The sequence below is a fragment of the Carcharodon carcharias genome, assembly GCF_017639515.1.
Source record: "Carcharodon carcharias isolate sCarCar2 chromosome 25 unlocalized genomic scaffold, sCarCar2.pri SUPER_25_unloc_1, whole genome shotgun sequence".
Classification (NCBI taxonomy): Eukaryota; Metazoa; Chordata; class Chondrichthyes; order Lamniformes; family Lamnidae; genus Carcharodon; species Carcharodon carcharias.
This window is the reverse complement of record NW_024470623.1, coordinates 91,418-115,740: the sequence shown is the minus strand read 5'-3', so window position 1 is coordinate 115,740 and position 24,323 is coordinate 91,418. Positions and strand designations below refer to the sequence as shown.

At 46.1% G+C, this 24,323-nt stretch overlaps 1 protein-coding gene across 1 annotated transcript in view; it reads right to left on the bottom strand.

The window, feature by feature from the left end:
- Window positions 1-1,190: 1,190 nt before the first annotated feature.
- The window catches only part of LOC121273559 (F-box only protein 3-like), a gene marked incomplete at its 3' end in the record, with an annotated part of 31,316 nt that continues 8,183 nt past the window's right edge, over window positions 1,191-24,323 (bottom strand). Inside the window, exons 2-3 of the mRNA XM_041180730.1 lie at window positions 7,964-8,053; window positions 1,191-1,354 (exon numbers count right to left, since the gene is read on the bottom strand). Of these exons, the coding sequence (XP_041036664.1) occupies window positions 1,191-1,354; window positions 7,964-8,053 (254 nt within the window). The remainder of the gene's footprint in view (window positions 1,355-7,963; window positions 8,054-24,323) is intronic.

Sequence of the window (24,323 nt, the reverse complement as noted above, 5' to 3'; positions counted from 1 at the left end):
CCCTCACCGACCCACCCTCTCCCCTCACCGACCCACCCTCTCCCCTCACCGACCCACCCTCTCCCCTCACTGACCCACCCTCTCCCCTCACTGACCCACCTTCTCCCCTCACCGACCCACCTTCTCCCCTCACCGACCCACCCTCTCCCCTCACCGACCCACCCTCTCCCCTCACTGACCCACCATCTCCCCTCACCGACCCTCACCGACCCACCCTCTCCCCTCACAGCCCCTCACCGACCCACCCTCTCCCCTCACAGCCCCTCACTGACCCACCCTCTCCCCTCACAGCCCCTCACTGACCCACCCTCTCCCCTCACAGCCCCTCACTGACCCACCCTCTCCCCTCACCGACCCACCCTCTCCCCTCACTGACCCACCCTCTCCCCTCACAGCCCCTCACTGACCCACCCTCTCCCCTCACAGCCCCTCACTGACCCACCCTCTCCCCTCACTGACCCACCCTCTCCCCTCACTGCCCCACCCTCTCCCCTCACTGACCCACCCTCTCCCCTCACTGACCCACCCTCTCCCCTCACAGCCCCTCACTGACCCACCCTCTCCCCTCACAGCCCCTCACTGACCCACCCTCTCCCCTCACTGACCCACCCTCTCCCCTCACTGACCCACCCTCTCCCCTCACTGACCCACCCTCTCCCCTCACTGACCCACCCTCTCCCCTCACTGCCCCACCCTCTCCCCTCACTGCCCCACCCTCTCCCCTCACAGCCCCTCACTGACCCACCCTCTCCCCTCACAGCCTCTCACTGCCCCACCCTCTCCCCTCACTGACCCACCCTCTCCCCTCTCCCTCACATCCTCGTACTCACTAAGCCTCCCCTCTCCCTCGCCTCCGCAAGTTCTCTAATCCTCTCCCATCTTCCTATGAGTGTTCCAGTCTCCTGTGCAGCAGCTTTGATGACATTCTGCTCCATGGATCAACTGGACTGAGCCTTGCCATTGGCTTCTCTCACACACACAAAAATATCAACAAGGTCTGGCCAGTTTGGGATGTCTGCAGCTTCGCCAGACCCTCCGGCGCAAGATTGTTGCAGCAGCATCACTGGGCACCAGCTTTCAGATATCTGCAGCCCACCCACCCCGACCCCCAGCCCCAGCCCGAGATTGTTGCAGCAGGATCACTGGGCACAACCACACAATAGTATGAATGACCACCCTTTTCTAGTTACCGTTTAAGGAGGTGATCATACGAGGACACTTTTGCCTCAAGTACTTCTTCAAATCCTCCCAGGCCCTTTTCAGCTCTGCGTAGTGATCAATGTATCGCCCCAGGTCACAGTAGAACTGGCGGAACAGCTCCATCCAACACAGATTCTGCTTCACTTTCTCATCCCTGACAAGACAGTGAGCAGAGGAGAGAGATATTCAGTATTCTCAGCATTCAGAGTGCCTGCATATATACAAAACACACACACACACCACCCTCCCAACCCCAAGGTGCAGAGCCAGGTAATTATAGAACCAGAGAATGTTCACAACACATCCGACTCCCATTCAGTCTTTCATGTTCGTGCTAGCTCTCTACAAGAGCAATTCAGTGAGCCTCCCTTCCCCCTATAGTCCTGCAAGTCTGCTCTTTTCAGGTAATGACCCAATTTCCTCTCCAAAGCCACTATTGAGCTCGGGCAGCACATTCCAGATCCTATACACTCGCTGTGTGAAAGTATTTCCTCATTGCGTTGTCGTTTCTTCCTTAGGTCAGTGTCCTCTGGTTCTCAATCCTTCACCAATAACAACAGTTTCGCATAATCTCCTGAGGTTCCGAGAGGTGTCCAGATTCCTCATAATTTCAAAAGCCTCTATCAAATCTCCTGAGCCTTCTCTTCTGAGGGCAGGCCCAGCTTCTCCAATCTCTCCACGTAACTGAAGGCAAAGCATGTCAGCCTTTATTACAAAGGGATTAGAGTCCTGCAAATGTACATGGCCTTGGTGAGACCACAGCTGGAATATACGCACAGTTTTCATCTCTTTACATAAGGAAAGACATGGTTGCCCAAGACGGAGGGCAGCAAAGATTGACTAGACTAGTTCCTGGGATGACAAGATTGTCCTATGCACAGAGATAAAGTAGACTAGACTATATTCCCATTGAGTTTAGAAGAATGAAAGGTGATTTAATTGAAATGTATACAATTCTTAAGGGGCTTCACAGGGTACATGCTGAGGAGAGGTTGCACCCCTCCTACCTCCTCATTGGGAAATCTAGAACATGGGTCTTAGAATAAGGGGTCAGCTATTTAGGACGAAATGAGGAGGAATTTCTTCAGTCAGCTGGTAGTGAATCATTGGAACACTCTAACCCAGAGGGCTGTCTCGACTCAGTCATCGAGAGGATCCAAGACAGAGATCAAGAGATTTCTGGTACCTCTTATGACAGGCAGATGGTGTGTCCCAGGTGAACCAAATCCACCAGGGAAACCTGGTCGCACGATCACAATAGTTTTGCAATTTGTATTTAATTCGAGATGCATGCACTGAATTCAGAAATAATCAGCCCACCAATACTTTGAGAATTTTTTTTTAAATTAAAATATTTATTAACAAAATAAGAGATGTAAAGAATACATAAGACTACAATTACTAATCTAATAATTCCTAAAATTCCTAATTAACCTGATCCCAGTTACACCCCCCTTTAAGGCAATGGTCCAAAAATGTTAGATTCCAAACAGATCCAGCAAATTAACACTGTACCCTGGACAGCGGAATGCCAAATGGCTTTTCTCCAGCTTCAGTTTTGGTAGACAGCAGGTTTATGCACAAATGCTGGAGGCTTCATGAAGGCTACTTCACACACTTCAGTTAGCTCTCACAGGGCCTTCTTCTGACACATATCCTCATTCTCTTTCATGTATGTTCCTCTCTAATATGTAAATGATATTGTTTCTAATGTCTTTGAAGTTGTATCTTCCTCACAACATAAAAATATTCATGTTGCTACTATTCGTCAGTAACCTTTGTGAAAAATAAACACATTCCTTAGCCAATAAAAACAAAAAATGCTGGAAAAACTCAACAGGTCTGACAGCATCTGTGGCTTTAAAATTTCTGGACAGATTTTGAGATCTTGAGGGCTTGAAATGTTAACTGTCTTTCTCTCCACAGATGCTGTCAGACCTACTGAGTTTTTCCAGCTATTTTTGTTTCAGGTTTCTAGCGTCCGCAGTATTTTGCCTTTATATTCCTTAATCAAGCTTATCATGCTCATTGAAAACAGATTAAAATCCAAAATCTCCCTTCATCTATCTAAAAATGCAAATTCTCTTCACACCTTACATGCTAAGCCAGCATCCATATTTACTCATTAGCATGTCAAGCACCGAGCTTCTTTTCATGAATTAAAGCTTGCAGTTTACTTGACTCCAAATGTGATTAAGTCACACAGACAGACCCAACTATACCTCCTGTATAATAATGAGAAAAACATTGAGAATTATGATACTTTCATGACCCCCCGCCCTCGAGAAAATGAACCTTCATAATTTAAAAAGACTGCTTCATTTTCCTAAAACCCATCTTATACTACCTGCTATACGTATCTATATACTAACAATATTACATTACCAGATGCATGCATATATATATATATATATATATATATATACACACACACACAAATCCTTAGTATCAACAGGAGTCATTTCAGTCTAGTGTCCAGGTTTTAAATGTCCAATTTCCCTTTGAGCTTTAAACTCACGAAAATGCATCTCCAATTAGATTTTCTCATCCAGCCACACGTGTAATCTGTAGATTAAACAGTTGCAGTGATAAACACCATCTGAACAGCCTTGCACTTCGGTCTCAAAATCTGTCCAGAAATTTTAAAGGATTGTGGTCTGTATAAACAATTCCTTCTGGTAAACTGTTTACAACATAAACCTCAAAGTGTTGCAAGGCTAACACCAGGCTCAGAGTCTCCTTTTCGATCATTGAATATTTTCTCTGTTGTACATTCAATTTTCGTGAAAAATGCCCTATCGGTTTCTCAATTCGTTTTATCTTCTTGTAACAGTGCAGCACCAATGCCTACATCACTCACGTCAAAGGCCAACTTAAATTGCTTGACATAATTGCGTACAGCCAATGTACTTGGTGTCATAGTCAGTACAGTTTTTAAACTGTCAAATTCCTCCTGACATTCCTGTGTTCATTGAAACGTCTTGTTCTTTTTTAATAGTTTAGTCAATGGAGCAACCACTTGGCTAAATTTGGGTACAAGTTTCCAGTAAAACACAGAAATCTTAAACATTCTCATTTTGTTGTAGGCATGGGGAAATCCACGATAGCTTTGACTTTCACATCTCTTGGAACCATCTTTTCATGTCCAATGATCTAGATACATAACTTGCACTTTTGTGATTTCACTTTTAACCAAATTGATCAACAAATTAGCTTCTTGTAATCTTCTAAGCAATTTTTCCAGATGTTGTAAATGCTCCTCCCACTTTGATTGAAAACTATCAAGTCGTCAATATAAACAGCACAATTGCTCAGTCCTGCAATTACTTTGTCAGTCTTTGAAATAGTGCTGGTTCATTTTTCATACCAAACGGCATGACTGCAAACTGATATAATCCATCTGGCATCACAAAAGCCAATATCTCCTTTATTCTCTCTGATAACAGTACTTGCCAATATCCTCTCAGCAAGTCAATCTTTGTGATAAACTTGATTGTATCGAGAAAGTAGAACAATCTTCCAACTGTGGTGTAGGATATGAATCCACTTTTGTCACTGCATTCAGTTTTCAATAGTCCACACACAGTCTTTGTGTTTCTTCCAGTTTCGGTACCAATAGAACAGGCAAACTCTAGTTACTGCAACTAGACTCAATAATGTCATTTTGAAGCATGAATTCAATTTCTTTTTGTACTTGTGATAACTTTTCTGGAGTTAATCTATAAGGATGTTGCTTAATTGAAGATTAATCCCCTGCACTCATCATGTGTAGCTAAATTTGCCCTCCCTAGCTTAGTCCTACAAATAGCTTTGTGTGACTGCAATAGCATCTCCAAATCACTTTTGCACTTGTCTAGAAGGTAACTAAATATTACATTTAAATTTTTTAAGTACCACATCATTATCCAATTTGATTAGAGGAAAATCAATTTCAGAATCCTTCCTTTCTGCCTCTTTCTCATCTACCACCACTAATACCTCCTTTTGGTCCTCTTTCCTGTCCAAGTGCTTTTTAAGCATCCTTACATGTCACATCCTCTGCTTCTTTCTTTTTTATGTATTTTTAAATAATTTATTTCGTTGTTTCTTTTGAACCTTGTAAGGCCCACTAAATCTTGCCTTCAACGATGCACTCAGAACTAGTAACAAAGCTAACAGCAACAAAACTATGAGCTGTGGCTCACCTATCTATCTTTGCTTCCATCATCTGCCGCGACATCTTTAAATGTTCCCTAGCTAACTCACATGCTCTGTTCAATCTTTCTCTGAAGTTTGATACATAATCTAGGAGAGTAATTTCTGAATTTTGACCCACCAATTTCTCATGAATTAACTTTAGTGGTCCCCTTACCTCATGACCATAGAGTGATTCAAAAGGGCTAAGTTCAGTCAATCTATTAGAAGCATCCCTAATAGCAAATAACAAGAATGGAATTCCCCTATCCCAATCCTGTGGATAGTGCCGACAATAAGCCCTCATTATGGTTTTTAAAGTTTGATGCCAGCTTTCCAAAGCCCCTTGTAATTCCGGATGATAAGCTGTTGACTTCAACTGTTTTATCCCCAAACTGTTCATTACTTCCTTAAACAGCTGTGACATGAAATTTGAACCCTGATCTGATTGTATTTCTTTTGGTAAATCAAATCTTGTAAAAAAATTTAGTCAACTATTCAACAATCCTCTTTGCTGTAATATTTCTAAAGATATCACTTCCGGAAACCTTGTAGACACATCTATTGTCAGCATGTACTGATTTCCACTTTTTGTCTTAGGGAGGGGTCCTACACAATCAATCATGACCCTAGTAAAAAGTTCCTCAAATGCTTGAATTGGAATTAAAGGTGTCAGCTTAATCATTGCTTGTGGTTTTATCAACTGAAATGTGACATGTTCTGCAGAATTTGACTATATCTCTGTGCAATCCGGGCCAATAAAAATGTTCTTGTATTTTTGCATGTGTCTTTCTAATTCCTAAAAGCCTCCTATTGGAATTTCACAAGCTACTATCAGTATCTTATTGCTATATCCAGATGATACAACAATCTGATGCACTTCCATCCGTTTTTCATCTGCTGAAACTTGATACAGTCTCCACTTCCTCATTAACACATTACCCTTAAGGTAATAACATTCTGGAATACATTCTGCCTGTTTCTGAGTAAGCTGTCTGATATTACTGGATCCTTTTGTTGTAATACTACCAACATCCTTCAGCTAAACGCCTCAGCTTCAATTCTCTCTTTGTGAACAATCTTATTAAAGATTGTATCAGCTAACTGAACTTCAATACCTTTTCCCTGCCTTTTAACTTCCTCGTCTTTGTGTTTCAACCTGTGAACTTCTGATCTCATTACTACACAATCTGGAAACAATCCAGGATGCTTTTCTGCAAATCTATTCCATGGTCTGCCACGGGCTGCTCAACTACTGGAGCCATCACCCACATCTGCAACCCTGTATTTTCATTATCTAAAAGAAATTGAACCCCTGCAATGGGCAATTTTTCTACTACTCCAGAAATCACCTCACCTGTTTTCACTTTTACTCTTTAAATTTGCCTTCCACAATGGAATGGGTTCAGCATCTCCATAAACCCCACTTATCACTTGTTCCTGCAATACTCCCTCTGAACAACAAATATCATTCTCCCATTATATTAAGGATTGACTAGCTTGTCTCTCTTAAAATTTCAATATCTTTACCTGCTTCACTCTGTACACATGAAAAGACTTCCCCTTCACATACTTCACATTCCTTTCTCTGTCCATTCTTTTTCTGTTGCCTATAGTTTAATTTTTTTCAGTTCCTTTGCTTGTTCAAGTTCAAGCTTCTTCATTTGTAACTAAAGTCTCACTACCTCCAGCTGTGAATCACTAGTGTCAGGTATCCCTTCCCATTTCAAATGCTTTGCTATCACTTCAACTATATCTGCTTTCTTTGCCCCTAGAGGTAACCTCAACTAATCCACCAAGTCTGTTAACTTATCCTTAGATATTTTGCGTAACATAATCAGAGTTATATCTTCTACTTCCCAACTTGTTTTAGCTATGGATACAGCTATTTTTGCAGTCTCACCGCTTAAAGCCCTCACACCAAATCCTGAATTCAATGTGCTTCTAGTGCTCGTAGCTTTAAGATTCACCAACCCCAAACCAAATCAAGGAGCTTCAAATATCCCATGAAGAGCCCCCAATTTATGATGTGGCAGATGATGTGCGCCAGGCAGACCAAATCCTCAAGGGAAACTTGGTCGCACTATCACAACAGTTTTGCAATTTGTATTTATCACGAGAAGATGGGGTGTGCACTGAATTCAGAAGTAATGAGTCCACCAAGACTTTCAGAGATTTAATAAAAAATTTAAATATTTATTAACAAATAAAATATTTCAAGCACATACATAAGACTACAATTACTTACTACTATAATCCTAAAATTCTTAATTGACTTGACTCCCAGTTACGCATCCCCTTTAAGGCAAGAGTTCAAAATAGATTTTAGATTTAAAACAGAACTAGCAAGTTAACACATACCCACTTGACAGTGGAATTCCAAATGGTTCTCCCAAACTTCAGTTTTGTTACATAGCAGACTCATGCATACATGCTGCAGGCTTCTTGAAGGCTGTTTCACATACTCCTGTTAGGTCTTGCATGGCCTTTTCCCACATTGCCTTTCATTCTCCATTATACATGTTTTTCTTTTTTTAAAATGTAAATTCTATTGTTCCCTCCCACCTGCCCTCACCATCCTGATACTCACTCAGACAGCAGCCAGTATCTCTTGCAGTGCCTTTTCCACAGGGGGTCATGACTACAGAGTTGATGGAATCTCCGACATACAGAACTGCAGCTAAAATGAAAGGAGAAAGAGAAGACTTGATAGTGAGAATGGCTGCTGTCTTATCACAGCTTCAGTGCTCTTTAATGTGAGAATTGTCAAGAGCTGAAACTCCAATTGCTGGCCCTCCAGCCAGTATCTCTCCCTCTCCCAGCCCATTTCTTTCCTGTTCCTCACTCTGTCCCACTCCCAGCTCACACTGCGTGCCTGACTATATCTCCATCACACTCTTTGCCTGTCATAAAACAGGAGGCCATTCGGCCCACTGCGTCTGCGCCAGGTTGTGAGTAATCTAGTTAGTTGCATTTCACCACTCTTCCCTCATTTTCCTACATTTTCTTTCCATATTTCTCCAGTTCTCTTTGAAAGACGAATCCTGAAAGTTCCGCCACCCTATCCAGGCAATGCATCCAAACCCTGACAACTTACTGCATGGAAATTTTTGTCACATCACCTCCATTTCTTTGACCAATCCACCTTTAATTATCCACACTCCAGCCATTGGAAACCATTTCTGTTTCTCCTGTATGATGTTAAACACCTCTATGAAAGAACCTCAGCCTTCTCTGCTTCAGTCGTACATGTCTTGGTTTCAGTCTTCATTTCTAAACAACTATTGGAACTTACCAGTGGTAGCAGAAAATGGTTGCTGCTTGTAAGTAAAAGATTGAAAACTAAGCTTTCTTTGGACAAAAGACTGTATTTGGAGTTGACTTTAAGAGCAGTGGTTTGGAGTCACTAAAAAAGAGAATGGCCGAATCAAAATGTAAAGCTTTGAGGTATGACCACCGATGTTTTCTGAGAGTGAGCCCTATGAGCAATGGAAGAATGAAGTAACCATGTGGACCCGGGGTACATCCTTGCCAAAGAAAAAGCAGGAAATGGCCTTGGTACTTTCGTTACCAGACAAAAGCGAAATATGATGAAAAGTGTTTTCAGGGTTGGAGCTGAAGCATTTGGACACAGGTAAAGGTTTGGAAATGTCATGAGATCTATCAGAAGGATGGTTTATTAAGTGCTTATTTTGACAAATTTAGAAAGCTGGAAGAAAGTTCCACAGAAGGTTACATAATGGAATCCAGTAGGCTAAATACAAAAATGCAAAAGTTCCATCTAGAAATTCCCCAATTGGTGATGGTGTTCAAGTTACTAGGCTGTGCCAAAGTATTGAAAATGGACAGGCTTCTAGTCCTTATGTGAATTAAGTTTACAGAAAGTCACACATACTGCTAGAACAGATGTCAGAATCTGTTAAAAAAAAAATTCCTCTGAAAACATTCCTTTCCAGCAGCGTTCATGGTACAAAGGAGACATTTAGCGCTCAGACAGAAAATGGAGGATACAACGTTAACGGAATGGTGAGATCGTTTAGAAACAGGGTGTAGGCGTCAGTACAAAAGGAGATTTGTAGCTGGAAACAATGCAGACAGGAACATCTTGGACAGCTATGGCAGGAGAAAAGTATTAGGGATGTATGACAAAGGAATGAACCCCAGAAATGCCCAGGGTGTGGTCAATCAGTGTTTTAGATGCAATTCAAAATATCATTATGCAATGAACTGTCCTAAACGACATAAGTTGTTTGAAATTAAACATGAGACAGGAGGCTCAGAAGAAGATGAAGAAGATATTGACCAAAGCAAGGGCATTGTATTAGTTACAAGAAGTTTCAGCCCTGTGATGAATGTCTTGGTGGCAGAGTCCTTCAACTAGATAGGGAATATACGTCTCCAGTCTGTGGAATAGACTGGTTAAAATGCTCCTTAAATGACAAGGGCTGGAATAAGGTTAAAGAATTTGAGAGTTCCATCAGTTTTAGATTTGGAGATAATATCCAGAATCTTTAAGAAGGGTAGTGATTCCCTGTAAGATAGCTGGAGTCAATCGTTTCATCAGCATGGATATAGTGTCTCGCGAAATACCATTACTGTCGAGCAGACCATCGATGAAGAAAGTGCAAATGAAGCCAGACATGGAAAATGACAAGGCCATTGTCTTTGAAAAACCTATGGATTTACAATTTAGGTAATCTGGATTCTGTGTTCCTTTAATGAAACCTAACTTTTCTAATAAGGAGATTAAAGTGTTATTAATATCAGGAGATAGGAATTTTGAAGACAAAAAACAAATTGTGTTAAAATTGCAACAGCAGTTCACCTACCCTTCTTCGCAAAGATTAAAAATGTTGTTCAGGGATGCAGGAATAAGGGATGGAGCGTATGTTAAACGCATAGAAGAGATAAGCGATAGATGTGATATATGTAGTGAATCTACCTTTAGCGAGGGATTTCAGTTAAGTTGTGGTGACGGATTTGAAGGTATGGGATAAAGAAAAGGACATTTTTATTTTACATTTCGTAGATTTGGTAACAAGGTTTAGCCAATCGACAATCATATACAGTAAAGAAAAGAAAATAATTGTGGATCAGGTAATGGAGAAGTGAATAGAGACTGGATTGGGATCACTGGCAAAATTCCTCACTGATAATGGGGAGAATTTGCTAACGACAAGTTCCAGGATATGTGTGAAAGTACGAATGTAATAGTGATAATTTCCGCGTTGAAAGCTCCTTTAGTAACGGAGTGTGTGAAAGAAATCATGTGGTTATAGATGAGATGCTTCATAAAATATTGGCAGATAGGCCAAGCTGTAAATTAACATCAGCTCTAGCATGGGAACGATTAGTTCTACCTTTTCTGAGTATTTAAATGCACTACACACAGGTAGAAGAGCGTTCCTTAAAGACGAAGTTTCAGAAAGAAACTCTAAGGCACATTGTACATCCATCAGAAACTATTTTCAATCAGGGAAACATGGTATACTACAAAAGAGGACTTAATGAGTGGGAAGACCCGGGAAAGATTATAGGCAAAGATGGTAAAACAGTCATTTTACAACATGGGAACTAGATTAATCGGGTACATTCATTAGGGTTACAGGGAAAAGGCAGGGCAATGGCACTAGGTCATAATGCTCATTTGGAGAACTGGTGCAGATATGATGGGCCAAATGGCCTCCTTTTGTGCCATTAAGATTACGATTTGGTTAGTTGGTGCAGACTACAAGTTTGCGGGTTCAGAAAGTGTAGGAAGTCACCAGGAACCATGTACTTCTCGTACCCATATGTTGCATGATTGTGAGGCCCAGGTAGCTGAAGTTGACAGGATATTTGAAGATAGAGACAGCTATTTGGATGAAGATGATGAGGCAATCTGTCCCAGAGGAAAGTTGGCACTAAAGTTACATACTTGCCAGAAGGGGCCAGTCAATGGCAAGATGCGACGATTGTAGGTACAGCAGGGAAGATCACTGAAAAAATATATTAAAATATAAATATATTAAATGTACGAGATAAAGACAGGAGGTTAGGCCTATGGATTGGGAACATGAAGTGCTAAAATGGAAGGCACGGAAAGGCAGCATCAGTTCAAACAGTGGGCCTGGGAGTGAACAAGCCTCTAGGAAGTGATCGCAAACTGTTGAAACAATATCTATAAATGGGGGAAGGAGATCAAACAGTAACAGTCCAAAGCACGAGAGAAGACAGGCTGGAGGGCGTAGCTTAACAAGGTCAAGGAATATGGCAGAGACTGGTAATGCTACAAGGAGCAGAAGCCCATGTGATCGAGATGTCTTAGTAACTTCAAACAAATTAGGTGATAAATTAATAAAGGATGCCAAACAGCAAGAACTACATAGCTGGAAAGAGTTTGGAGTATACACAGAGGTGCCTGATGGGGGTCAGCCAGCTCTGTCTCATAGATGGATAGGCACAGAAAAGGTGCTTCCTGACGGGACTTATAAAGCTAAAGCCAGGCTAGTGGCACGAAGGTTTGAAGAAAAATTGGGTGATCAGGATATAAGAGTAGATTCACCTACAGCAGGGTACAAATGCTTGGGAATGCAAGTTCATTGTTATTAAAGCTGCTTTTTTGCAGGGATACCAACTTCAAAGGGAAGTTTTTCTCCATCCACCAAAATTGGTGCCAAACATAGAAGGGATTCTCTGGAAGCTAAATAAATATGTGTACGGTTTAAATGACACTTCCAGAGTTTGGTGTTTCTCAGTGAAGTCAGATTTGTTAAAAACAAAAACAGAATTAGCAGTTCTGTTGAAAGGTCATGAGGACTCAAAATGTCAACTCTTTTCTTCTCCGCCGATGCTGCCAGACCTGCTGAGTTTTTCCAGATAATTCTGTTTTTGTTTTGAATTTCCAGCATCCGCAGTTTTTTGTTTTTATCTCAGTTTTGTTAAAGTTGGGCTGTCTTCAGTTGGAAGCAGACCTGCAATGTTTTATTGGCATCATGGAGGGAAGCTTGCAGACATCTTTATGATGCATGTAGATGATTTTTTTGTAGGGTGGAATAGTGAATTTGAAACAATTGTCATTAATGGGCTCAGAATGGAGTTTAAAATTGAAAATCAGGCTTCTGGTGCGTTTAAGTACATTGGATTGGAAATCAGGTAGAACGGATCACAGGTCCTTTTACATCAGCAATCCGATTTAGAGAATGTCAATCCCACTGCAAATAGTTGTGGCAGGGCCTCCCAGAAAGATAGTGACTTCTGAAACAGAAAAAGAGGAACTCAGAAGTCTAATTGGGCAACTCAATTGACTAGGCAAACAAACAAGATGTCAGTTTTGAGGTTTTGGAATTGAGCACTAAAATGAATGATCCCAAGGTTGAAGAAATCATTCAGGCAAACAAAACATTGACAATGTTAAAAATGGAACAGCGTGTTTTGAAATTGCCATCTTTGGGTGATGTTAGAAAAATGAAACAGATTGTGTTCTATGACGCATCTTATGCAAACCTATGTGAAGGATTTTCGAGTGCGGGAAGATTTATAACATTTCTCATGAGGGGAAAAAAGCAAATGCTGCCCTTTTGGCTTGGGAATCTAAAAAGATATGAAGAGTTGTATAAGGTACATTAACAGTGGAGGCTCCTGCCTTTGTTGAGGCAGTAGATATGACATTCTTTACATCAAAGATACTGGCAGAAGTTTTAAATGGAAAAGGGGATTCAGCAACAGTACCTATCAAATGTTTTATTGATAACAAGTCACTTTGGGCAAAAAAGTTCACTCTACAAAGTGCATTAACGAGAAGAGATTGCAAATTGACATTGCAAGCTTAAGACAGATACTTGAGAATAAGGGAATTGCCAAGATCAAATGGATCAATAGCAGCTACCAATTAGCTGACTGCTTCACCAAGAGAGGAGGAAGCTCCAAAGAGTTACCAGAGATCCTCAAAGAGTGACATCTTTTTCTTTAAAAAAATACTTTTATGTGGGCATATCTATACACCTTTTTTTAAAGAGGGGATTAAGATCAATTTATTGAATGAAAAAATAAATATTGATGTTGGTTATTACCATTTTTCGTGTGATTACATAAACTGAAGGGTTACTTTTTTATGGAGAGGGAAATCTGTCAGGGAAAGAAACAGTTAAAAAAATTTAATTGCTAATTATTAGGTTGTTTAACTGAGTACTGAGTTTAACTGAGTAGGGGAGGTGGTATTGTCATTAGATTAGTGACCCGGAGACTCAGGGTAATGCTCTGGGGACCTGTGTTCAAATCAATTTGAATTCAATAAAAAGCTGGAATTAAAAGTCTAATGTTGTAAAACCCATCTGGTTCACTAATGTCCTTTAGGGAAGGAAATCTGCTGTCTTTACTCCAGACCCACAGCAATGTGGTTGACTCTTAAATGCCCTCTGAAATGGCCTAGCAAGTGACGCCTACATCTCAAGAACAAATTTTTAAAAACCCATTTGGTTGTATAAAAGGGATAGCAACTGAGGTTAGTTCTGTCTGTGGAGAGTGTTATGAACAAGCAGTAAAACTGGTTTCCGTCTTCATTTCTAAACAACTTAACAATACAAAGCAATGATGAGAGCACATCGGGAGTAAAATGTACGGTTTTGGATTCCTTTTTTAAGGCAGCATGTAAATGCATTGGAAGCAGTTCAGAGGAGGTTTACTAGACTAATACCTGGAATGAGTGGGTTGTCTTATGAGGAAAGGTTGGACAGGTTAGGCTTGTAACGGCTGGAATTTAGAATAGTAAGAGGTGACTTGATTGAAACCTTATAAGATCTTGAGGGGTCTTGACAGAGTGGATGTAGAGAGGGTGTTCGCTCTTGTGCGAGAATCTAGCACTAGGGATCACTGTTTAAAAATAAGGGTCACCCATTTAAAACAGAGCTAAGGTGAAATTTTTTCACTCAGATGCTCGTGAGTCTTTGGAACTCTTCCTGAAAAAGCAGTGGAAACAGAATCATTGAAGGCAGAGGTGGGTAGATTCTTGATAATCAAGATGTCTCTGATCAGGTATGGGGCACTCTGAGTGGGAAGGGAGAACAGCCAGAGGTCGTGGTACACATTGCTACTAATGAAATAGGCAGGAAAAGTGACGAGGTCCTGAAGCGGGATTTCAGGGAGTTAGGCAGAAAATTAAAAAACAGGACCTCTAGGGTTGTAATCTCAGGATTATTCCCTGTGCCACGTGCCAGTGAGGCTTGAAAAAGGAAGATAGTGCAGCTGAACATGTGGCTGAACAGATGGTGTAGGAGGAAGGGTTTCCGATATGGAACCATAGAACCATTGAAAACTACAGCACAGAAAAACAGGCCATTCAGCCCTTCTAGTCTGTGCCGAAATATTATTCTGCTAGTCCCATTGACCTGCACCTAGTTCATAACCCTCCAGACTCTCCCATCCATGTATCTATCCAATTTATTCTTAAAACTTAAGAGTGAGCCTGCATTTACCACGTCAGATGGCAGCTCGTTCCACACTCTCACCACTCTCTGAGTGAAGAAGTTCCCTATTATTATATATTATATATATTATATATTATATAAAATATATTTGACAAAATTGAGATTATGAAATTCAGGTCACTGAAAGTGGCAACCCAGGTGGATAAGGTAGTCAGGAAGGCATATGGCATGCTTGCCTTCATTGGCAGGGGTATTGAGTATAAAAGCTGGGAAGTCATGATGCATCTGTATAGAACCTTGGTTAGACCACACTTGGAATACTGTGTGCAATTCTGGTCACCACATTACCAGAAGGATATGGAGGCATTGGAGAGGGTGCAGAGGAAGTTTACCAGGATGATGCCTGGTCTGGAGGTTATTAGCTATGAGGAGAGATTGGAGAAACTCGGATTGTTTTCACCAGAGCGACAGAGATTGAGGGGCGACTTGATGGAAGTTTACAAAATTATGATTGGCATGGACAGAGTAGATAGTCAGAAGCTTTTTCCCAGGGTGGAAGAGTCAATTACTAGGGGACATCGATTTAAGGTGAGAGGAGAAAACTATAGAGGAGATGTGCGAGGCAAGTTTTTTACGCAGAGGGTAGTGAGTGTCTGGAATTCGTTGCCAGAGGAGGTGGTGGAAGCAGGTACGATGGTGGTGTTTAAGAGGCAGCTTGACAAATACATGAATAGGATGGGAATAGAGGGATACGGACCCCAGAAGTGCAAAATGTTTTAGTTGACGGGCAATATGATCGGTGCAGGCTTGGAGGGCCAAAGGGCCTGTTCCTGTGCTGTACTTTTCTTTGTTCAAGGAGGTGGTAGGTTATCGGGAGTAGGCAGGATGCAGATTTGAGGTTACTATCAGATCAGACATGATCTTATTAAATGACGGAGCAGGCTTGAGGGGCTGAATGGCCTACTCTTGCTCCTTGTTTGTATCTTTTTATGTCCCATCAGTGCTGGACCATTCCAGTCAAGCTCTTCCCTAACTAACTATCATATTCTTCCTGATGTGCTGGGGCCAAACTAGTGGTTTGTAAAGGTGTCTTACAACTTCCTTGTTTTGTATGCCTCTATTCCTAAACTCCAGGATCCCATATCCTTTATCTTTTTCCTTTATTCTTTCATGGGATGTGGGTGCCACTGCCAAGGCCAGCATTTGTTACCCATCCCTAATTGCCCTTGGCTTGCTAGACCATTTGAGGATAGTTAGGAGGCGATGTAGGACTAGGGAAGGACAGATTTCCTTCCCTAAAGGGGCATTAGTGACCCAGATGGGTTTTTACAACAATTGATGATAGTTTCATGGTCACCATTACTGAGACTAGCTTTCATTTCCAGATGTACTAATTGAATTTAAATTCCACCAGCTGCTGTCTAGGGATCGAACCCGCATCCCCAGGGCATTAGTGACATTCAGTGACATTACCACTATTTCCCCCCTCTAACTGCTTTGTTAACCTGTCCTGTCACCTTCAGAGACCTGTGCACAAATACCTGCAGCTTTTAAAATGCTATTATTTAGTTTAGATGATCTCCCTGCGTTCTTTCTAGCACAAAGCATCATCTCATTGTTCATTGCATTCACCACCACCTGCCAGTGTCCATCCATTCCACCTGCCAGTGTCCATCCATTCCACCAGCCAGTGTCCATCCATTCCACCAGCCAGTGTCCATCCATTCCGCCTGCCAGTGTCCATCCATGCCACCTGCCAGTGTCCATCCATTCCACCTGCCAGTGTCCATCCATTCCACCTGCCAGTGTCCATCCATTCCACCTGCCAGTGTCCATCCATTCCACCTGCCAGTGTCCATCCATTCCACCTGCCAGTGTCCATCCATTCCACCTGCCAGTGTCCATCCATTCCACCTGCCAGTGTCCATCCATTCCACCGGCCAGTGTCCATCCATTCCACCGGCCAGTGTCCATCCATTCCACCGGCCAGTGTCCATCCATTCCACCGGCCAGTGTCCATCCATTCCACCTGCCAGTGTCCATCCATTCCACCTGCCAGTGTCCATCCATTCCACCTGCCAGTGTCCATCCATTCCACCTGCCAGTGTCCATCCATTCCACCTGCCAGTGTCCATCCATTCCACCTGCCAGTGTCCATCCATTCCACCTGCCAGTGTCCATCCATTCCACCTGCCAGTGTCCATCCATTCCACCTGCCAGTGTCCATCCATTCCACCTGCCAGTGTCCATCCATTCCACCTGCCAGTGTCCATCCATTCCACCTGCCAGTGTCCATCCATTCCACCTGCCTGGCTATCCCTTGCTCAATTCTAATCTAATCTTCCTCACTCTACTACACTCACATCATGTGCCACTTCTGAATTCATGCCCTGTACCCTCATGTCCAAGTTATTGTTGTATATAAAAAAATCATGACCCTAGCACTGAATGGATACCACCATCCAGTCTGACAAAGAGCCAAGTACCACATCTCATTGTTCCCAGTCATTGAGCCAATTTTGTATCCGTGTTGCTCCTGCCCCTTTTATCTCATGATCTTAAATGTTGCTAACAACTGATAATTCATCAAACACCTTTTGCACTGGCCTTGTCCATGCTCTCTTACTTTATTAAAAACTCAGTGCGAGTCAAGCACAATTTGCCCTTCACAAACTTACATTGATTTCTCTTTATTAGTCAGTGCATATCCAAGTGCCTGTGAAGTTTACCCTTATTTCTGAAAGATCCATCCTCACCAACATTAAACTGAGTGGACATGAATACATTCCACACTATCGTTACCAATCCCTTTGCCATGTCCTTGTCATCTTTGTCCAATGACTCGAGCCCCCACTTACCCAACCTTGATCTTGTTCCACCCCAACCCCTGCTCAACAGGATAAAATCCATCACATTTCTACCTCTCTTCAGCTCTGAAGAGTCATACAGAGTCAAAATGCTAACTGTTTCTCTCTCCACAGATGCTGCCACACCTGCTTTCCAGCATTTTCTGTTTTTATTAGACTTACTGGTTAGGAATTATCAGCTTTAAGTTTCTACATATTTTTTGAACAAGTGGGTACATGTGAAATTCTCCAGTCCTGAAGCCCCACCCCTGCACATAGGAGGAGGTCTGAGGGGAGCATCTTCACTACTCTCAGCACCCTCCCATTCATCCTATCTGCTGACTTATCCGTGTCAACGCTGTCACCTGTTCAAGGAGTGACTATTTTTCTCTAACTCTGGATCTGGAGAAGCATTCAGCAGAATTTCAAGAAAGTCTGTTTCATTTAGGGAATGATTGTCTCTCCCCTGCCTCGCTCGCAATTAAGTCTGGGCCTGGCTTTTCACGTCAGGCGCACCAAACACTTTGTCTGCTCGTTCATCCTGCTCCATCCCTCTCCCTCCAAACCCCATCGCTATGTTTGTATCCTTCTCTCCCCCTCTCCCTTTGTCTCCCTCTCGTTGCCTCTCTCTCTGGCTCTGTGCGTCTGGCTCTGTGCGTCTGGCTCTGTGCGTCTGGCTCTGTGCGTCTGGCTCTGTGCGTCTGGCTCTGTGCGTCTGGCTCTGTGCGTCTGGCTCTGTGCGTCTGGCTCTGTGCGTCTGGCTCTGTGCGTCTGGCTCTGTGCGTCTGGCTCTGTGCGTCTGGCTCTGTGCGTCTGGCTCTGTGCGTCTGGCTCTGTGCGTCTGGCTCTGTGCGTCTGGCTCTGTGCGTCTGGCTCTGTGCGTCTGGCTCTGTGCGTCTGGCTCTCTCTCTGGCTCTGTGCGTCTGGCTCTCTCTCTGGCTCTGTGCGTCTGGCTCTCTCTCTGGCTCTGTGCGTCTGGCTCTCTCTCTGGCTCTGTGCGTCTGGCTCTCTCTCTGGCTCTGTGCGTCTGGCTCTCTCTCTGGCTCTGTGCGTCTGGCTCTCTCTCTGGCTCTGTGCGTCTGGCTCTCTCTCTGGCTCTGTGCGTCTGGCTCTCTCTCTGGCTCTGTGCGTCTGGCTCTCTCTCTGGCTCTGTGCGTCTGGCTCTCTCTCTGGCTCTGTGCGTCTGGCTCTCTCTCTGGCTCTGTGCGTCTGGCTCTCTCTCTGGCTCTGTGCGTCTGGCTCTCTCTCTGGCTCTGTGCGTCTGGCTCTCTCTCTGGCTCTGTGCGTCTGGCTCTCTCTCTGGCTCTGTGCGTCTGGCTCTCTCTCTGGCTCTGTGCGTCTGGCTCTCTCTCTCTGGCTCTGTGCGTCTGGCTCTCTCTCTCTGGCTCTGTGCGTCTGGCTCTCTCTCTCTGGCTCCGTGCGTCTGGCTCTCTCTCTCTGGCTCCGTGCGTCTGGCTCTCTCTCTCTGGCTCCGTGCGTCTGGCTCTCTCTCTCTGGCTCCGTGCGTCTGGCTCTCTCTCTCTGGCTCTGTGCGTCTGGCTCTCTCTCTCTGGCTCTGTGCGTCTGGCTCTCTCTCTCTGGCTCTGTGCGTCTGGCTCTCTCTCTCTGGCTCTGTGCGTCTGGCTCTCTCTCTCTGGCTCTGTGCGTCTGGCTCTCTCTCTCTGGCTCTGTGCGTCTGGCTCTCTCTCTCTGGCTCTGTGCGTCTGGCTCTCTCTCTGTCTCTGTGCGTCTGGCTCTCTCTCTGTCTCTGTGCGTCTGGCTCTCTCTCTGTCCCTGTGTGTCTGGCTCTCTCTCTCTGTCCCTGTGTGTCTGGCTCTCTCTCTCTGTCCCTGTGTGTCTGGCTCTCTCTCTCTCTCTGTCGCTGTGTGTCTGGCTCCCTCTCTCTCTCTCTCTGTCTGTCTCTGTGTGTCTGGCTCACTCTCTCTCTCTCTGTCTGTCTCTGTGCATCTGGCTTTCTCTGTCTCTGTGCGTCTGGCTTTCTCTCTCTATCTGTCTCTGTGTGTCAGTCTCTGTCTCTGTCTATGTGTGTCTGGCTGGCTCTCTCTCTCTGTCTGTGTGTGTCAGTATCGGTCTCTGTGCGTCTGGCTTTCTGTGTCTCTGTGCGTCTGGCTCTCTCTCTCTCTCTGTCTATGTGTGTCTGGCTCTCTGTGTGTCTGGCTCTCTCTCTGTCTCTGTGTGTCTGGCTCTCTCTCTGTCTCTGTGTGTCTGGCTCTCTCTCTGTCCCTGTGTGTCTGGCTCTCTCTCTGTCCCTGTGTGTCTGGCTCTCTCTCTCTGTCCCTGTGTGTCTGGCTCTCTCTCTCTGTCTCTGTCCCTGTGTGTCTGGCTCTCTCTCTCTCTCTCTCTGTCCCTGTGTGTCTGGCTCTCTCTCTCTCTCTCTCTGTCTCTGTGTGTCTGGCTCTCTCTCTCTCTCTCTCTCTCTGTCTGCCTCTGTGCATCTGGCTTTCTCTGTCTCTGTGCGTCTGGCTTTCTCTCTCTCTCTGTCTCTGTGTGTCAGTCTCTGTCTCTGTCTATGTGTGTCTGGCTCTCTCTCTCTCTCTGTCTGTGTGTGTCAGTATCTGTCTCTGTGCGTCTGGCTCTCTCTCTGTCCCTGTGTGTCTGGCTCTCTCTCTGTCCCTGTGTGTCTGGCTCTCTCTCACTCTCTCTCTCTGTCTCTGTCCCTGTGTGTCTGGCTCTCTCTCTCTCTGTCCCTGTGTGTCTGGCTCTCTCTCTGTCCCTGTGTGTCTGGCTCTCTCTCACTCTCTCTCTCTCTGTCTCTGTCCCTGTGTGTCTGGCTCTCTCTCTGTCCCTGAGTGTCTGGCTCTCTCTCTCTCTCTCTGTCCCTGTGTGTCTGGCTCTCTCTCTCCCTCTCTGTCTGTCTCTGTGCATCTGGCTTTCTCTCTCTCTCTCTGTCCCTGTGTGTCAGTCTCTGTCTCTGTCTGTGTGTGTCTGGCTCTCTCTCTCTCTGTCTGTGTGTGTCAGTATCTGTCTCTGTGCGTCTGGCTTTCTCTGTCTCTGTGCGTCTGGCTCTCTCTCTGGCTCTGTGCGTCTGGCTCTCTCTCTGGCTCTGTGTGTCTGGCTCTCTCTCTGTCCCTGTGTGTCTGGCTCTCTCTCTGTCCCTGTGTGTCTGGCTCTCTCTCTGTCCCTGTGTGTCTGGCTCTCTCTCTGTCCCTGTGTGTCTGGCTCTCTCTCTGTCCCTGCGTGTCTGGCTCTCTCTCTGTCCCTGCGTGTCTGGCTCTCTCTCTGTCCCTGCGTGTCTGGCTCTCTCTCTGTCCCTGCGTGTCTGGCTCTCTCTCTGTCCCTGCGTGTCTGGCTCTCTCTCTGTCCCTGCGTGTCTGGCTCTCTCTCTGTCCCTGCGTGTCTGGCTCTCTCTCTCTGTCTCTGTCCCTGCGTGTCTGGCTCTCTCTCTCTGTCTGTCCCTGTGTGTCTGGCTCCCTCTCTCTCTCTCTCTGTCTGTCTCTGTGTGTCTGGCTCTCTCTCTCTCTCTGTCTGTCTCTGTGCGTCTGGCTCTCTCTCTCTCTGTCTGTCTCTGTGCGTCTGGCTTTCCCTGTCTCTGTCTGTCTCTGTGCGTCTGGCTTTCCCTGTCTCTGTGCGTCTGGCTTTCCCTGTCTCTGTGCGTCTGGCTTTCCCTGTCTCTGTGCGTCTGGCTTTCCCTGTCTCTGTGCGTCTGGCTTTCCCGTCTCTGTGCGTCTGGCTTTCCAGTCTCTTGTGCGTCTGGCTTTCACCTGTCTCTGTGCGTCTGGCTTTCACCCTGTCTCCTCCTGTGCGTCTGGCTTTCCCTGTCTCTGTGCGTCTGGCTTTCCCTGTCTCTGTGCGTCTGGCTTTCCCTGTCTCTGTGCGTCTGGCTTTCCCTGTCTCTGTGCGTCTGGCTTTCCCTGTCTCTGTGCGTCTGGCTTTCCCTGTCTCTGTGCGTCTGGCTTTCCCTGTCTCTGTGCGTCTGGCTTTCCCTGTCTCTGTGCGTCTGGCTTTCCCTGTCTCTGTGCGTCTGGCTTTCCCTGTCTCTGTGCGTCTGGCTTTCATGTCTCTGTGCGTCTGGCTTTCCCTGTCTCTGTGCGTCTGGCTTTCCCTGTCTCTGTGCGTCTGGCTTTCCCTGTCTCTGTGCGTCTGGCTTTCCCTGTCTCTGTGCGTCTGGCTTTCCCTGTCTCTGTGCGTCTGGCTTTCCCTGTCTCTGTGCGTCTGGCTTTCCCTGTCTCTGTGCGTCTGGCTTTCCCTGTCTCTGTGCGTCTGGCTTTCCCTGTCTCTGTGCGTCTGGCTTTCCCTGTCTCTGTGCGTCTGGCTTTCCCTGTCTCTGTGCGTCTGGCTTTCCCTGTCTCTGTGCGTCTGGCTTTCCCTGTCTCTGTGCGTCTGGCTTTCCCTGTCTCTGTGCGTCTGGCTTTCCCTGTCTCTGTGCGTCTGGCTTTCCCTGTCTCTGTGCGTCTGGCTTTCCCTGTCTCTGTGCGTCTGGCTTCCCTGTCTCTGTGCGTCTGGCTTTCCCTGTCTCTGTGCGTCTGGCTTTCCCTGTCTCTGTGCGTCTGGCTTTCCCTGTCTCTGTGCGTCTGGCTTTCCCTGTCTCTGTGCGTCTGGCTTTCCCTGTCTCTGTGCGTCTGGCTTTCCCTGTCTCTGTGCGTCTGGCTTTCCCTGTCTCTGTGCGTCTGGCTTTCCCTGTCTCTGTGCGTCTGGCTTTCCCTGTCTCTGTGCGTCTGGCTTCCCTGTCTCTGTGCGTCTGGCTTTCCCTGTCTCTGTGCGTCTGGCTTTCCCTGTCTCTGTGCGTCTGGCTTTCCCTGTCTCTGTGCGTCTGGCTTTTCCCTGTCTCTGTGCGTCTGGCTTTCCCTGTCTCTGTGCGTCTGGCTTTCCCTGTCTCTGTGCGTCTGGCTTTCCCTGTCTCTGTGCGTCTGGCTTTCCCTGTCTCTGTGCGTCTGGCTTTCCCTGTCTCTGTGCGTCTGGCTTTCCCTGTCTCTGTGCGTCTGGCTTTCCCTGTCTCTGTGCGTCTGGCTTTCCCTGTCTCTGTGCGTCTGGCTTTCCCTGTCTCTGTGCGTCTGGCTTTCCCTGTCTCTGTGCGTCTGGCTTTCCCTGTCTCTGTGCGTCTGGCTTTCCCTGTCTCTGTGCGTCTGGCTTTCCCTGTCTCTGTGCGTCTGGCTTTCCCTGTCTCTGTGCGTCTGGCTTTCCCTGTCTCTGTGCGTCTGGCTTTCCCTGTCTCTGTGCGTCTGGCTTTCCCTGTCTCTGTGCGTCTGGCTTTCCCTGTCTCTGTGCGTCTGGCTTTCCCTGTCTCTGTGCGTCTGGCTTTCCCTGTCTCTGTGCGTCTGGCTTTCCCTGTCTCTGTGCGTCTGCTTTCCCTGTCTCTGTGCGTCTGGCTTTCCCTGTCTCTGTGCGTCTGGCTTTCCCTGTCTCTGTGCGTCTGGCTTCCCTGTCTCTGTGCGTCTGGCTTTCCCTGTCTCTGTGCGTCTGGCTTTCCCTGTCTCTGTGCGTCTGGCTTTCCTGTCTCTGGCGTCTGGCTTCCCTGTCTCTGTGCGTCTGCTTTCCCTGTCTCTGTGCGTCTGGCTTTCCTGGTCTCTGTGCGTCTGGCTTTCCCTGTCTCTGTGCGTCTGGCTTTTCCCTGTCTCTGTGCGATCTGGCTTTCCCTGTCTCTGTGCGTATGGCTTTCCCTGTCTCTGTGCGTCTGGCTTTCCCTGTCTCTGTGCGTCTGGCTTTCCATGTCTCTGTGCGTCTGGCTTTTCCCTGTCTCTGTGCGTCTGGCTTTCCCTGTCTCTGTGCGTCTGGCTATTCCCTGTCTCTGTGCGTCTGGCTTTCCCTGTCTCTGTGCGTCTGGCTTTCCCTGTCTCTGTGCGTCTGGCTTTCCCTGTCTCTGTGCGTCTGGCTTTCCCTGTCTCTGTGCGTCTGGCTTTCCCTGTCTCTGTGCGTCTGGCTTTCCCTGTCTCTGTGCGTCTGGCTTTCCCTGTCTCTGTGCGTCTGGCTTTCCCTGTCTCTGTGCGTCTGGCTTTCCCTGTCTCTGTGCGTCTGGCTTTCCCTGTCTCTGTGCGTCTGGCTTTCCCTGTCTCTGTGCGTCTGGCTTTCCCTGTCTCTGTGCGTCTGGCTTTCCCTGTCTCTGTGCGTCTGGCTTTCCCTGTCTCTGTGCGTCTGGCTTTCCCTGTCTCTGTGCGTCTGGCTTTCCCTGTCTCTGTGCGTCTGGCTTTCCCTGTCTCTGTGCGTCTGGCTTTCCCTGTCTCTGTGCGTCTGGGCTTTCCCTGTCTCTGTGCGTCTGGCTTTCCCTGTCTCTGTGCGTCTGGCTTTCCCTGTCTCTGTGCGTCTGGCTTTCCCTGTCTCTGTGCGTCTGGCTTTCCCTGTCTCTGTGCGTCCTGGCTTTCCCTGTCTCTGTGCGTCTGGCTTTTCCCTGTCTCTGTGCGTCTGGCTTTCCCTGTCTCTGTGCGTCTGGCTTTCCCTGTCTCTGTGCGTCTGGCTTTCCCTGTCTCTGTGCGTCTGGCTTTACCTGTCTCTGTGCGTCTGGCTTTCCCTGTCTCTGTGCGTCTGGCTTTCCCTGTCTCTGTGCGTCTGGCTTTCCCTGTCTCTGTGCGTCTGGCTTTCCCTGTCTCTGTGCGTCTGGCTTTCCCTGTCTCTGTGCGTCTGGCTTTCCCTGTCTCTGTGCGTCTGGCTTTCCCTGTCTCTGTGCGTCTGGCTTTCCCTGTCTCTGTGCGTCTTGGCTTTCCCTGTCTCTGTGCGTCTGGCTTTCCCTGTCTCTGTGCGTCTGGCTTTCCCTGTCTCTGTGCGTCTG